The following is a 13,399-nucleotide window of genomic DNA, read 5'->3' as shown; positions in this document are numbered from 1 at the left end:
CCCTGCTTCTATGACGATGTTACCCTACCCACCTACTCCTGCCTTACTGCCCTAGCATTCCTCTACACTGGGGCATTAAGCCTTCACAGGATCAAGGGCCTCCCCTCCCATTGATGCCAGATAAGGCCCCTTCAGCTCCTTCAGTCCTTTCCCTAATACTTCCATTAGGTTCCCCGTGCTCAGTCCAATGGTTGGCTGCAAACATCTGCATCTGTATTTTCAAAATCTGACAGAGCTTCTCCGGAGACAGCTATATCAGGCTCCTGTCAGCAAGCACTTCTTAGCATTCACAATAGTGTCTGGATTTGGTGTCTGCGTGTGGGATGGATTCCCAGGTGGGGAAGTCTCTGGATGGCCTTTCCTTCAGTCTCTGCTCCACTCTTTGTCCCTGTATTTCCTTTAGACAGGAGCAATTCTGGATTAAAATTTTGGAGATGATTGGATTGCCCCATCCTTCAACCAGGAGGCCATGCCTAACCTCTGAATATGGCCTTGACAGGTTCTCTCTCACCTTTGTGGGGTATTTCATCTAATGCCATCCCTGTGGGGTCCTGGGAGGCTCTTGCTTTCCTGGCATCTGGGACTGTTTGGTTGCTACCCACAGTTCCCCATCCCCTATTGCTACACACCTCTGTTCAATTTCCTGACCCCATGTACATCTCCTCTATCTCCTCATCTCCAAATTCTTCCCCTCTTTTACTCCTCCCCTTCTTCTCTTCCTCCCAAGTCCTTCCCACCCTCTATTCCCCTTGATTATTTTGTTCCCCCTTCTAAGTAGGACTGCATCATCCACTCTTTGGTCTTCCCTCCTCTTGAGCTTCATGTAGTCCATGAGTTGTAGTATGGGTTTTCCATATTCTTTGCTTAATATATTCTTTGCATAATATATATATGGTATCAATGAGTACATACCATGTGTGCTCTTTTGCGTTTAAGTTACCTCACTCAGTCCCATAAGGCCTAATGAAATAGAAGGAGTCATAGAAAGTCTTCCAACCAAAAAAAGCACAGGGCCAGATGGTTTCAGTGCAGAATTCTATCAGACCTTCAAAGAAGACTTAACATCAATACTCTTCAAACTATTCCACAAAATAGAAACAGAAGGAACACTATCCAATTCCTTCTACGAAGCCACAATTACGCTGATACCAAAACCACACAAAGATCCAACAAAGAAAGAGAACTTCAGGCCAATTTCCCTTATGAACATTGATGCAAAAATACTCAATAAAATTCTTGCCAACCGAATCCAAGAACACACCGAATCCAAGAAACACACCGATCATCCACCACGATCAAGTAGGCTTTATCCTGGGAATGCAGGGTTTGTTCAATATACGGAAATCCATCAATGCAATCTACTACATAAACAAACTCAAAGAAAAAAACCACATGGTCATTTCATTGGATGCTGAAAAAGCATTTGACAAAATTCAGCATCCTTTCATGCTTAAAGTCTTGGAAAGAACAGGAATTCAAGGCCCATACCTAAACATAGTAAAAGCAATATACAGCAAACCGGTAGCCAGCATCAAACTAAATGGAGAGAAACTTGAAGCAATCCCACTAAAATCAGGGACTAGACAGGGCTGCCCCCTTTCTCCTTATCTTTTCAATTTTGTACTTGATGTACTAGCTCGGGCAATTAGACAACATAAGGAGGTCAAAGGGATACAAATTGGAAAGGAAGAAGTCAAACTTTCATTATTTGCAGATGACAGGATAGTCTACCTAAGTGACCCAAAAAACTGCACTAGAGAACTCCTACAGCTGATAAACAACTTCAGCAAAGTGGCAGGTTATAAAATCAACTCAAGCAAATCAGTGGCCTTCCTATACTCAAAGGATAAGCAGGCTGAGAAAGAAATTAGGGAAATGACCCCCTTCACAATAGCCACAAACAGTATAAAGTATCTTGGGGTGACTCTTACCAAACATGTGAAAGATCTGTATGACAAGAACTTCAAGACTCTGAAGAAGGAAATGGAAGAAGACCTCAAAAAATGGGAAAACCTCCCATGCTCATGGATCGGTAGAATCAATATAGTTAAAATGGCCATTTTGTCAAAAGCAATATACAGATTCAATGCAATACCCATCAAAATCCCAACTCAATTCTTCACAGAGTTAGAAAGAGCAATTATCAAATTCATCTGGAATAACAAAAAACCCAGGATAGCTAAAACTATTCTCAGCAACAAAAGAAATTGTGGGGGAATCAGTATCCCTGACCTCAAGCAATACTACAGAGCAATAGTGTTAAAAACTGCATGGTATTGGTACAATGACAGGCAGGAGGATCAATGGAACAGGATTGAAGATCCAGAAATGAACCCACACACCTATGGCCACTTGATCCTCGACAAAGGGGCTGAAAACATCCAATGGAAAAAAGATAGCCTTTTCAACAAATGGTGCTGGTTCAACTGGAGGTCAGCATGCAGAAGAATGCGAATTGATCCATCCTTGTCTCCTTGTACTAAACTCAAATCCAAATGGATCAAGGACCTCCACATAAAGCCAGACACTCTGAAGCTAATAGAAAAGAAACTGGGGAAGACCCTTGAGGACATCGGTACAGGGAGAAAGTTTCTGAACAGAACACCAATAGCGTATGCTCTAAGATCAAAAATTGACAAATGGGACCTCATAAAATTACAAAGTTTCTGTAAGGCAAAGGACACCATCAAAAGGACAAATCGGCAACCAACAAATTGGGAAAAGATCTTCACCAATCCTACATCAGATAGAGGGCTAATATCCAATATATATATATATATATATATATATATATATATATAAAGAACTCAAGAAGTTAGACTCCAGAAAACCAAACAACCCTATTAAAAATGGGGTACAGAGTTAAACAAAGAATTCTCACCTGAAGAACTTCGGATGGTGAAGAAGCATCTTAAAAAATGCTCAACTTCATTAGTCATTAGGGAAATGCAAATCAAAACAACCCTGAGATTTCACCTTACACCAGTCAGAATGGCTAAGATTAAAAATTCAGAAGACAGCAGGTGTTGGAGAGGGTGTGGAGAAAGAGGAACACTCCTCCACTGCTGGTGGGGTTGCAAATTGGTACAACCACTATAGAAATCAGTCTGGTGGTTCCTCTGAAAACTGGGCGCCTCACTTCCAGAAGATCCTGCTATACCACTCCTGGGCATATACCCAGAGGATTCCCCACCATGTAATAAGGATACATGCTCTACTATGTTCATAGCAGCCCTATTTATAATTGCCAGATGCTGGAAAGAACCCAGGTATCCCTCAACAGAAGAGTGGATGCAAAAAATGTGGTATATATGCACAATAGAGTACTATTCAGCCACTAGAAACAATGAATTCATGAAATTCTTAGGCAAATCGATGGAGCTAGAGAACATCATACTAAGTGAGGTAACCCAGACTCAAAAGGTGAATCATAGAATGCACTCACTAATAAGTGGATATTAACCTAGAAAACTGGAATACCCAAAACATAATCCACACATCAAATGGGGTACAAGAAGAAAGGAGGAGTGGTCCCTTGTTCTGGAAAGACTCAGTGAAGTAGTATTCGGCAAAACCAGAACAGGGAAGTGGGAAGGGGTGAGTGGGAGGACAGGGGGAGAGAAGGGGGCTTACAGGACTTTCAGGGAGTGGGCGGCTAGAAAAGGGGAAATCATTTGAAATGTAAATAAAAAATATATCGAATAAAAAATGTGGTATATCTACACAATGGAGTACTATTCAGCCATTAGAAATAATGAATTCATGAAATTCTTAGGCAAATGGATGGAGCTAGAGAACATACTAAGTGAGGTAACCCAGACTCAAAAGGTGAATCATGGTATGCACTCACTAATAAGTGGATATTAACCTAGAAAACTGGAATACCCAAAACATAATCCACACATCAAATGAGGTACAAGAAGAAAGGAGGAGTGGCCCCTTGTTCTGGAAAGACTCAGTGAAACAGTATTTGGCAAAACCACAACGGGGAAGTGGGAAGGGGTGGGTGGGAGGACAGGGAGAGAGAAGGGGGCTTATGGGACTTTCGGGGAGTGGGGGGGGGGCTAGAAAAGGGGAAATCATTTGAAATGTAAATAAAGAATATATCAAATAAAAAAAGTGGAAAAAAAAAGTTACCTCACTCAGGATGATATTTTCTAGATCCATTAATTTGCCTGCAAATTTTATGAAGTCATTGTTTTTAATAGGTGAGTAGTATTACATTGTGTAAATATATTACATCTTCTGTATCCATTCCTCTGTTGAGAGACATCTGGGTTGTTTCCAGCTTCTGGCTGTTATAATATGGCTGCTATGAACATAGTGGAGAATGTGTCTTCATTACATGTTGGAGCATCTTCTGGGTATATGCTTAGGAGTGGTATAGCTGGGTCCTTAGGTAATACTATGCTCAATTTTATGAGGAACCACCAGACTGATAGCAAAGTTTCTTTTATGAATGTGGGTGCCCTAGCCTTTGGAGTATAGATGTTCTGAATTGAGAGTTCATCTTGGTAGTTTTTTTCCTTTGATTAGTATGAAATGTCCTTCCTTATCTTTTTTTATCACCTTTGGTTGAAAGTCAATTTTATTCAATATTAGAATGACTACTCCAGCTTGTTTCTTGCGACTATCTGCTTGGAAAATTTTTTTCAACCCTTTTACCCTGAGGTAGTGTCTGTCTTTGTCATTGAGGTGCATTTCCCGTATGCAGTAAAATGCTGGGTCCTGTTTACATGTCCAGTCTATTAGTCTATGACTTTTTATTGGGGAATTGAGTCCATTGATGTTAAGAGATATTAAGGAATAGTGATTGTTGCTTCCTGTTAGTTTTATTGTTAGAGGTGGATTATGTTTGTGTATATTCTTTTCAGTTTGTTGAAACAAGATTAATTTCTTGCTTTTTCTAGGATGTAGCTTCCCTTCTTGTGTAATAGATGGAGTTTTCCACCTATTATTCTTTGTAGGGCTGGATTTATGGTAAGATATTGAGTAAACTTGGTTTTGTTATAGAATATCTTAATTTTTCCATCTATGTTAATTGAGAGTTTTGCTGGGTATAATAGCCTGGGCTTGCATTTCTGTTCTCTTAGGGTCTCTATGACATGACATCTGCCCAGGATCTTCTAGCTTTCATAGTCTCTGTTGAGAAGTCTGGTGTAATTCTGAAAGGTCTACCTTATATGTTACTTGACCTTTTTCCCTTACTGCTTTTAATACTCTTTGTTTTATGCATTTCGTGTTTTGACAATTGTATGACAGGAGAACTTTCTTTTCTGGTCCAATCTATTTGGAGTTCTGTAGTCTTCTTGTATGTTTATGGTCATTTATTTCAGCTAGGAAAGTTTTATGGAGGATATTTACTGGTCCTTTAATTTGGGAATCTCCACTCTCTTCTATTCCTTTTATCCTTAGGTTTGATCTTCTCATTGTGTCCTGCATTTTCTGGATGTTTTGGGTCAGGAGCTCTTTGAATTTTGCATGTTCTTTGACTGTTGGTTTTTTATGGTATATTCTGCACCTGAGATTCTCTCTTCTATCTTTTGTATTCTGTTGGTGATGTTTGATTCTCTGACTCCTGAACTCTTTCCAAGGTTTTATATCTTGAGTATTGTCTCCCTTTGTGATTTCTTTATTGTTTCTATTTCCATTTTTAGATATTGAATGGTTTTGTTCATTTCCTTCCCATGTTTGGTTGTGTTTTCTTGTAATTCTTTAAGGGATTTTTGTGTTTCCTCTTTAAGGGCTTCTAGCTGTTTACCTGTGTTCTTCTGTATTATTTTAAGGGAGTTATTTTTGTCCTTCTTAAAATCCTTTATCATCTTCATGAGATGTGATTTTTAAATCAGAGTCTTGCTTTTCTGCTGTGTTGGGGGTATCCAGGGCTTGCTGTGGTGGGAGAACTGGGTTCTGTTAATGCCAAATAGCCTTGGTTTCTGTTGCTTATGTTGTTGCCCTTGCCTCTTGCCATCTAATTATCTCTGGTGTTAGCTAGTCTTGCTGTCTCTGACTGTGGCTTGTCCCTCTTGTAAGCCTGTGTGTCAGTACTCCTTGGAGACCTGTTCTCTTTGGGAGGAATTTGGGTATGGAGAGCTGTGGTACAGGGTCAGGACTGGGGTGAAGACAGAAACTGGAAGGATCCTGCCTATCCCTGTCTGTTCCTTGGTTCTTGTGTCCTGATGGCTCTGGACAAGTCCCTCCTGGGCCAGGAATTTGAGCGGAAGATATTGTTAACTTTAACTCTGTTTCTTCTGATGTATGTCTGTGGTGTGCTATGGTATGTGTGTAGAGATCAGAGGACAACCTTAGAGTTTGTTTTTTTCCTGTGACTCCATGGGTCCTGTTGATTGAACGCAGGTCACCAGCCTTGGCAGCAGACACCTTTACCCACTGTGCCATCATGCCAGTTTTGTCTTCTTTCCTTTAAAGGCAATTTCTCAATATTGCTGAGTTAATTCTAAGCTTGTGTTCTTAATTACAATTTCTCATGTATGCTTCACGAATTTTGCTTTTCTATTTCCCATTTAGGAGCTTCTAGCTTATTTGCCTACAAACTTCATTCCTATATCATAAAGCTAATAACAAAACCAAAATAAGTGCCCTTTGATTTTGCTTCCAGTCAAGCTGTCCCTCCATCTTGTTTTCTTTATAATTTTAACTCTAAATATGAGTTTGAAGTGACTGCTTCTGTTCTCATGATCCATTCATAATGCTATAGGACCACCTTCATCAATAGATCGCAGACATTAACTACGACTTTCCAGGTATGACATGAGCCTGAATTTTCCATCCATCATTACATTGGGTTAGAAGGTTTTGTCATTTCATGAAGATCTAGGGATGTTGTCATTTTAGGGGATGATTACAAATAATTATGGTGTATGACAGGGAGAAAATTAAATAGGGAATTCAGATTCAAACATTTCTATCTTTTCTTTCCTTTTCTCTATCTTCCTTTCTCACTTAGATAAAGGGAAGGGAGTTGAGATGAAATGAGGGATATAGAAATATAAGAAATCAGACAAATTACTGAATTCACTCTTAAACCAAAAAATTTATAACCATAATCTTACATTGGTAGAGATCTTTATATATAGATGCAGAGTTAGGGTTGTGTTTTGTTATATTGCTATAGGATTTTGTATAGTGATACAAGTTTAAGGCTTTTATTGGTATAAATCATTGTACAATGATACAAAATTTAAGATTAATTTTGTTACAACATGACATATGTATAGCTCAACTCATTTTAAAATACAAGGTTAATCACAGTCTGTTTAATGGCTGCTATTGCAAACTATTTAAAATAATAATGCAAGTTAATATTCAGTCAAAATCACGGTCATATTAGTTTAGTTAATTACAGTAAAATTTTTGATGTTATCCAAATAGAAATAGCTAAGAATAAACAATATTTGACAAGTCAGATATACTATAAATATATGATCTTAAAGCCTCTGAGATCCTCAGAATATAGTATTTAAAATTATTTCATTATTAAAAGATCTTTTTACTATGAGACAGGTATGATCCTGACAGTACCCCCATTCCATTTCAAAGATGATGAACACAGAAAGAGCCACATTGGGACTTGCTTCAGCCAAGTACCAATTTTAAAAGCTACTAGGCAAAGAAAATGCTCTAATTTCATCTGCAGACTAAATGCTGTCCTAGCAGGACAAATGAATGCAGGGTAGTTGAATGTTAAGCTCAGCTAAGATGGGGTAAGCAAATTCTTCATAATTCCTGCTTCATAAAAGGTCTGTCAGATATTCTGAGCCAGAAGGCTGAAGATAGATGCTCCAACATTATAGAGAATCTGGAGGTGGTCAGCTGTCTCTGCAATTTTATAATTTTTGGAAGCTGTATTTCTGCACTTCCTACATACTCTGGTAAGTTTTATTCTTTCTCAGTTCTCTGATGGGATTGAAGACTAGATATTCATAATCGTACTATAAGCTTAAATTGTTTAGGATTTAAGAAGATTTTAAAAGTCTAAAAAGATGGATTTAGGTTGGTAATATAAGTTAGAATAGAAAATGATTTAGATGCAGAACTCTGAACTCACCAGGATAGGATAGATGATAGACTACTGTAATTTGTCAAATATATAAGGATTGAATATTATAAATATATAAATGCTTTCATAATTGTTATATTTGAATTCAATTTAAAATAGATAGAAAAAGAGCCTTTTATTGAACTAAAAATGGGAATTATACAGAGAATATCTTGTGTATTGTATGGATGTATCACCTGTCAATTACAAAGCCTATGGTGTATGGCTTAGGTAGAGAGCAGAGGTGGAACATATGGGAGGAGAAAGAATTCTGGGAGAGAGTCAGAGGTAGGAGATTTGCTGGAAAGATATGACGAGAAAGACACATGGTACCTAAGCACAGGTAACCAGGCATGTGGCAGAATGTGGGCTAGAAAAAATGGGATATTTTAAGTTATATCTAGTCAGAGAAGAGCCTAGCTATATGGCTAAGATATTTGAAAATATATTTTGAGTCTGAGTCTTATTTCTTGGAGCATGGGGTTGGGAGGCAGAACCAGGGCCTAATTTCAACACATGTATTTGAAACTAACTGTTGTGACAGTCTCAGTGTGTTTGGTGCTCACAAACACAAGGCGTCACACACTTGAGGGAACACAAACATGGAGGCTTTCTCCCACTGTTTACATGCATGATGCTTCTCTGCAGTGTAATGTCATGCATGTCCCTGAAGAGAAGATAAACCACATGCTTCTGCACATTGCTGACACTCACAGACTTTCTCCCCAGAGCAATTTCTTTCATGTATTAGAAATGAAGGAGAACAGCCAAAGGTATTACAAATACACCTCACATTGCTTACATATATAGGTTTCTCTCCCCCATGTGCTACCGGATAGGATATGTCTGAATGTCTGGTAGTCACACTTTGCTTATCTATATATGGCTTTTCTTCATGATATGCCCTTTCATGTTTTGGAAACATTGAGTATGGCAATGTTTTTTGTGTTCTTTATATTCATTTTTGTGCTCTCTTGGCACTCATGTTTTCTAGTGTGAGCAGGCTGAGCTTTGGAGGGTACATGTGGAGATGAAATGCCAATATCTACTTCTCCACAATACAGGCTTCTCATGGTTTATGCCATGTGGAATTCTCTTGTTCAAAATAAAACCTAGAGTCCAGCTCACCATTTCTCTGCACTGCTTACATTGTTTCATGTTTATAATTTCTCTACCACTTGATCTTTTAGGTTTTCCCTGAGGATTTTGTGTTTTCTGCAATGTTCTGGCTTTCTCCTTTTTGACATCTTCTACCTTTTGGGTGTCCCAGGTTCACTCCATGGCTGTTCTCTCCTGCAGCCTGCAGCACAACAGGTCTCAGCAGCACACATGGGATCCTAATGGTGGTGGTGCCAGACAAGGCTCTTCCTTCTTTTGAGCCTTTCTAGTCTTTGGATCCTTTGAACCACTTTCTTTGGATCATATTTTCCAACTCTCAGTATCAACCCTTCCCATAGTGTTCTTCTTGGTTCCTTGCTGATTATATGACTTATTTTCTGACTAATTTAACCACTGACAGGTTAAATTTTCATGTCTACTCAGCGAACTTCAAACCTGTTTGTCTTCCCTGATGCTTTTCATATTCTTGTCCACCCTACACTGTGTTCTCCAAGCTGTTTATCTGAAACTTCACAATGACTATTTAATTGTAGTGGCTTGTGTTCTCATGCTAATTGTGTTACCCCAAAAACTTGTTTACAATGTTCTACACATAGGCTAAAGGAAGCTTGCCCCCAGTTGGTTCTGATTGCAAAATAAAGTTGCCAACAGCCAATGGCTGGGCAGAGGAAAAGAGGCAGGATTTGTAGGTTTCTGGGAGAAGGGACAAAAGAGAGGAGAGATTCACCATGACAAGGATGCAGAAGGATCAGAAGTAAAGGTTTGCCAACCTATAAAAATCTGGGGACCACTTCCCCCTTGCGTCTAGGGAACCAAAGGGGGTATGTACTAGCCGTGGGGCAGGTTTAGAAGCGTCCAGTCATTGAGATAGTTAGGCATATTAAAAATTAAGCTGGTGTGTGTGTGTGTGTGTGTGTGTGTGTGTGTTTCCTTCAAGACTCCAAAGAGCTCTGGCAGATGGCTAGAAGCTTGACCAACTGACGGGAACTCTAAGCAGAGTACCTAGTCTCCTCTCTGTTTAATAAGCTCCATAAGTATTTCCCTAGGTCAGACATCTTCTCTTGTTCTCCTTAGTCACAACATTTTAGGCTACCACAGATTTACTTTTATCTATTTAAAAACATATAAACATAAAATATCATTTTAGTCTCTCTCTTACTATATTAATTGCATATTATATAATCAATGATGATAAGAAGTATGTTTTAAATAGATTATATACTCTCAAGACTAATACTTGATATAATGTATTCATAAGTATGCATTAAGATTTACTAGCTATAACATACAGAATTCTCCACAAACATAACAGAGAATTGTACCAGTATTATAAATTTAACATTTACTTAGGTGGATTGATAGTGATGAGAATAATTTTATTTACAATTCTAAGTAATACTCCTGGCAACAAACTAAATTTGCTATGCCTTTATCAACTGAACATAAATATTTACCATCAAGATAGGATTTTATTATAAATCTCCAAACTAAAAAAATAAAAATAAAAAGAAAACGTATACAATTTTTAGAGATAAGAGAAATAGTGTTAAAAACTGCATGGTATTGGCACAGGGACAGGCAAGTGGACCAATGAAATAGAATTGAAGACCCAGAAATGAACCCACACACCTATGGTCACTTGATCTTCAAAAAAGGAGCTGAAAACATCCAGTGGAAAAGAGATAGCCTTTTCAACAAATGGTGCTGGCTCAACTGGAGGTCAGCATGCAGGAGAATGAGAATTGATCCATTCTTATCTCCTTGTACTAAGCTCAACTCCAAGTGGATCAAGGACCTCCACATAAAACCAGACACACTGAAACTAATCGAAAAGACACTTGGGAAGACCCTTGAGGACATGGGCACAGGGGGGAAGTTCCTGAACAGAACACCAATAGCTTATGCTCTAAGATCAAGAATTGACAAATGGGGCCTCATAAAATTACAAAGTTTCTGTAAGACAAAGGACACCATCAAAAGGACAAAAGGACAACCAACAAATTGGGAAAAGATCTTCACTAACCCTATATCCAATAGAGGGCTAATATCAAATATATACAAAGAACTCAAGAAGTTAGACCCCAGGGAACCAAATAACCCTATTTAAAAATGGGGTACAGACCTAAACAAAGAATTTTCCCCTGAAGAAATTCGGATGACCGAGAAGCACCTTAAGAAATGCTGAACATAATTAGCCATTAGGGAAATGCAGATCAAAACAACCCTGAGATTTCACCTCACACCAGTCAGAATGGCTAAGGTTAAAAACTCAGGAGATAGCAGGTGTTGGCGAGGATGTGGAGAAAAAGGAACACTCCTCCACTGCTGGTGGGACTGTAAGATGGTACAACCACTCAGGAAATCAGTCTGGCAGTTCCTAAGAAAACTGGGCATGACACTTCCGGAGGACCCTGCTATACCTCTCTTGGGCATATACCCAGAGGATTCCCTAGCATGCAATAAGGACACATGCTCCACTATGTTCATAGCAGCCTTATTTATAATAGCTAGAAGCTGGAAAGAACCCAGATATCCCTCAATGGAGGAATGGATACAGAAAATGTGGTATATATACACAATGGAGTACTATTCAGCAATTAAAAACAATGAATTCATGAATTTTTTAGGCAAATGGATGGAACTGGAAAATATCATCCTAAGCGAGGTAACGCAATCACAAAAGAATACACATGGAATGCAATCATTGATAAGTGGATATTAATTAGCCCTAAAGCTCTGAATACTTAAGATACAATTAGCATATCAAATGATTCCCATGAAAAAGGAAGAAGAGGGCCCTAATCCTGGAAAGGCTTGATCCAGCATTGTAGGGGAGTACCAGGACAGAGAAAGGGGAGGGGGAAAGACAGGAGAATGGATGGAGAGAAGAGGATTTATGGAACATATGGGGGGGGATGGGAAAGGGGAAGGCTTTTAGAATGTAAACAAAGAATATAGAAAATAAATTTAAAAAATTAAAAATAAATAAATAAAAATATAAGAGGTCAAAGCTATGCAGATTTGTCCTTTTTATGTATTGAAACTCTGAGCCCCGTTTGCTGAAAGGTTAGTGAAATATACAATGATATTTTCTTTTGTTTTCCAAAGACAAAAGTTATCATTGAAAGAACAATGAAAAATGTACCTGGAATTTGTTTCTTTAGTGGTTCTGCATGATAGAAGTCAACAATACATTTACAAATCTGTATCCTCAATGCAGAACTTGGTATTTTCATCAGTTCACCTGCCAGAAAGATAAGGGAGAACAATGCAATAACATGCTATAAGCTCGTTTTAAAATGTAAGCACAGAATACTGATATTATAATAATTAAGGTCTCATCAGATATTCACATTGCAAATAATTGCATGTGTAATCTTATGTATGTTATACATTACTTCATATGAGAGCATATGTTGAAAAAGTTCTTGCCAGGTGTTGTTTTTTATGTGACAATTCACATAACCATGATGTGCTGGCAAACAGGGTACTGTTTGACAGTTAATTCAAAAATAGTTACGTAGAAAGTGCACTCCAAACGATAAAATACAGTAAATACATAATCTAGGAGCCCAGTGGCTTGCCACTTCCCAAGTGTTACGAACTTCATATAACTATGTTGTTATATTTTCAGATAATTAGCAACGAGGGGTTTATTTATACCATTTTCACCACAAACATGTGGAAAATGATTTGCCTTCAATAGAGGAATATAATTTTTTGGACCAATGACAGATTTATAGCATCACCATCTTACATATGTTCTTTTGTTGGGTGAAATGAGGTGATCCCGTGCATGACAGCATATGTGAACATACATGCATATGTGACTACACAATACTTTGAGTCTATCATTATATATTTGATATCTCAATCATTTCAGCCTGTAATTTCCAGAAAGAACAGAATGATACTAATGACATAGATAGTGCAGCCAAGTCATCCAGGATTACATTCTGGCTCTGCTACACACCCCCTTTGTAAACTAGTACCTTGATTTTTCCATCCATGAAGCAGACATAACAGTTACTACATTTAAGAATGCTCAACAAAGGCCCGAACAAAGGGAAATGGGGGGGTAGGGAGTGTGTTTGGAGAGGCATATACGTGGAGGCAGGGGAAAGGAGGAACGGGAGAGGTTGGGGGTCTTAGGGGAGGGGGGATATTAGGAAAGGTTTTACCACTGGCAATGTAAATGAAGACGATATTCAATAAAAAAAC

At 38.4% G+C, this 13,399-nt stretch overlaps 1 protein-coding gene across 1 annotated transcript in view; it reads right to left on the bottom strand.

Annotated features, from left to right (window-relative positions):
* Cfap69 (cilia and flagella associated protein 69) overlaps positions 1-13,399 on the bottom strand; it is a 77,098-nt gene that overhangs the window by 45,216 nt on the left and 18,483 nt on the right. The window contains exon 6 of the mRNA XM_052172412.1: positions 12,324-12,422. Within this exon, the coding sequence (XP_052028372.1) occupies positions 12,324-12,422 (99 nt within the window). The remainder of the gene's footprint in view (positions 1-12,323; positions 12,423-13,399) is intronic.

This window comes from Apodemus sylvaticus, chromosome 2, assembly GCF_947179515.1.
Source record: "Apodemus sylvaticus chromosome 2, mApoSyl1.1, whole genome shotgun sequence".
NCBI lineage: Eukaryota > Metazoa > Chordata > Mammalia > Rodentia > Muridae > Apodemus > Apodemus sylvaticus.
This window is presented reverse-complemented; position numbering and strand designations above follow the sequence as displayed.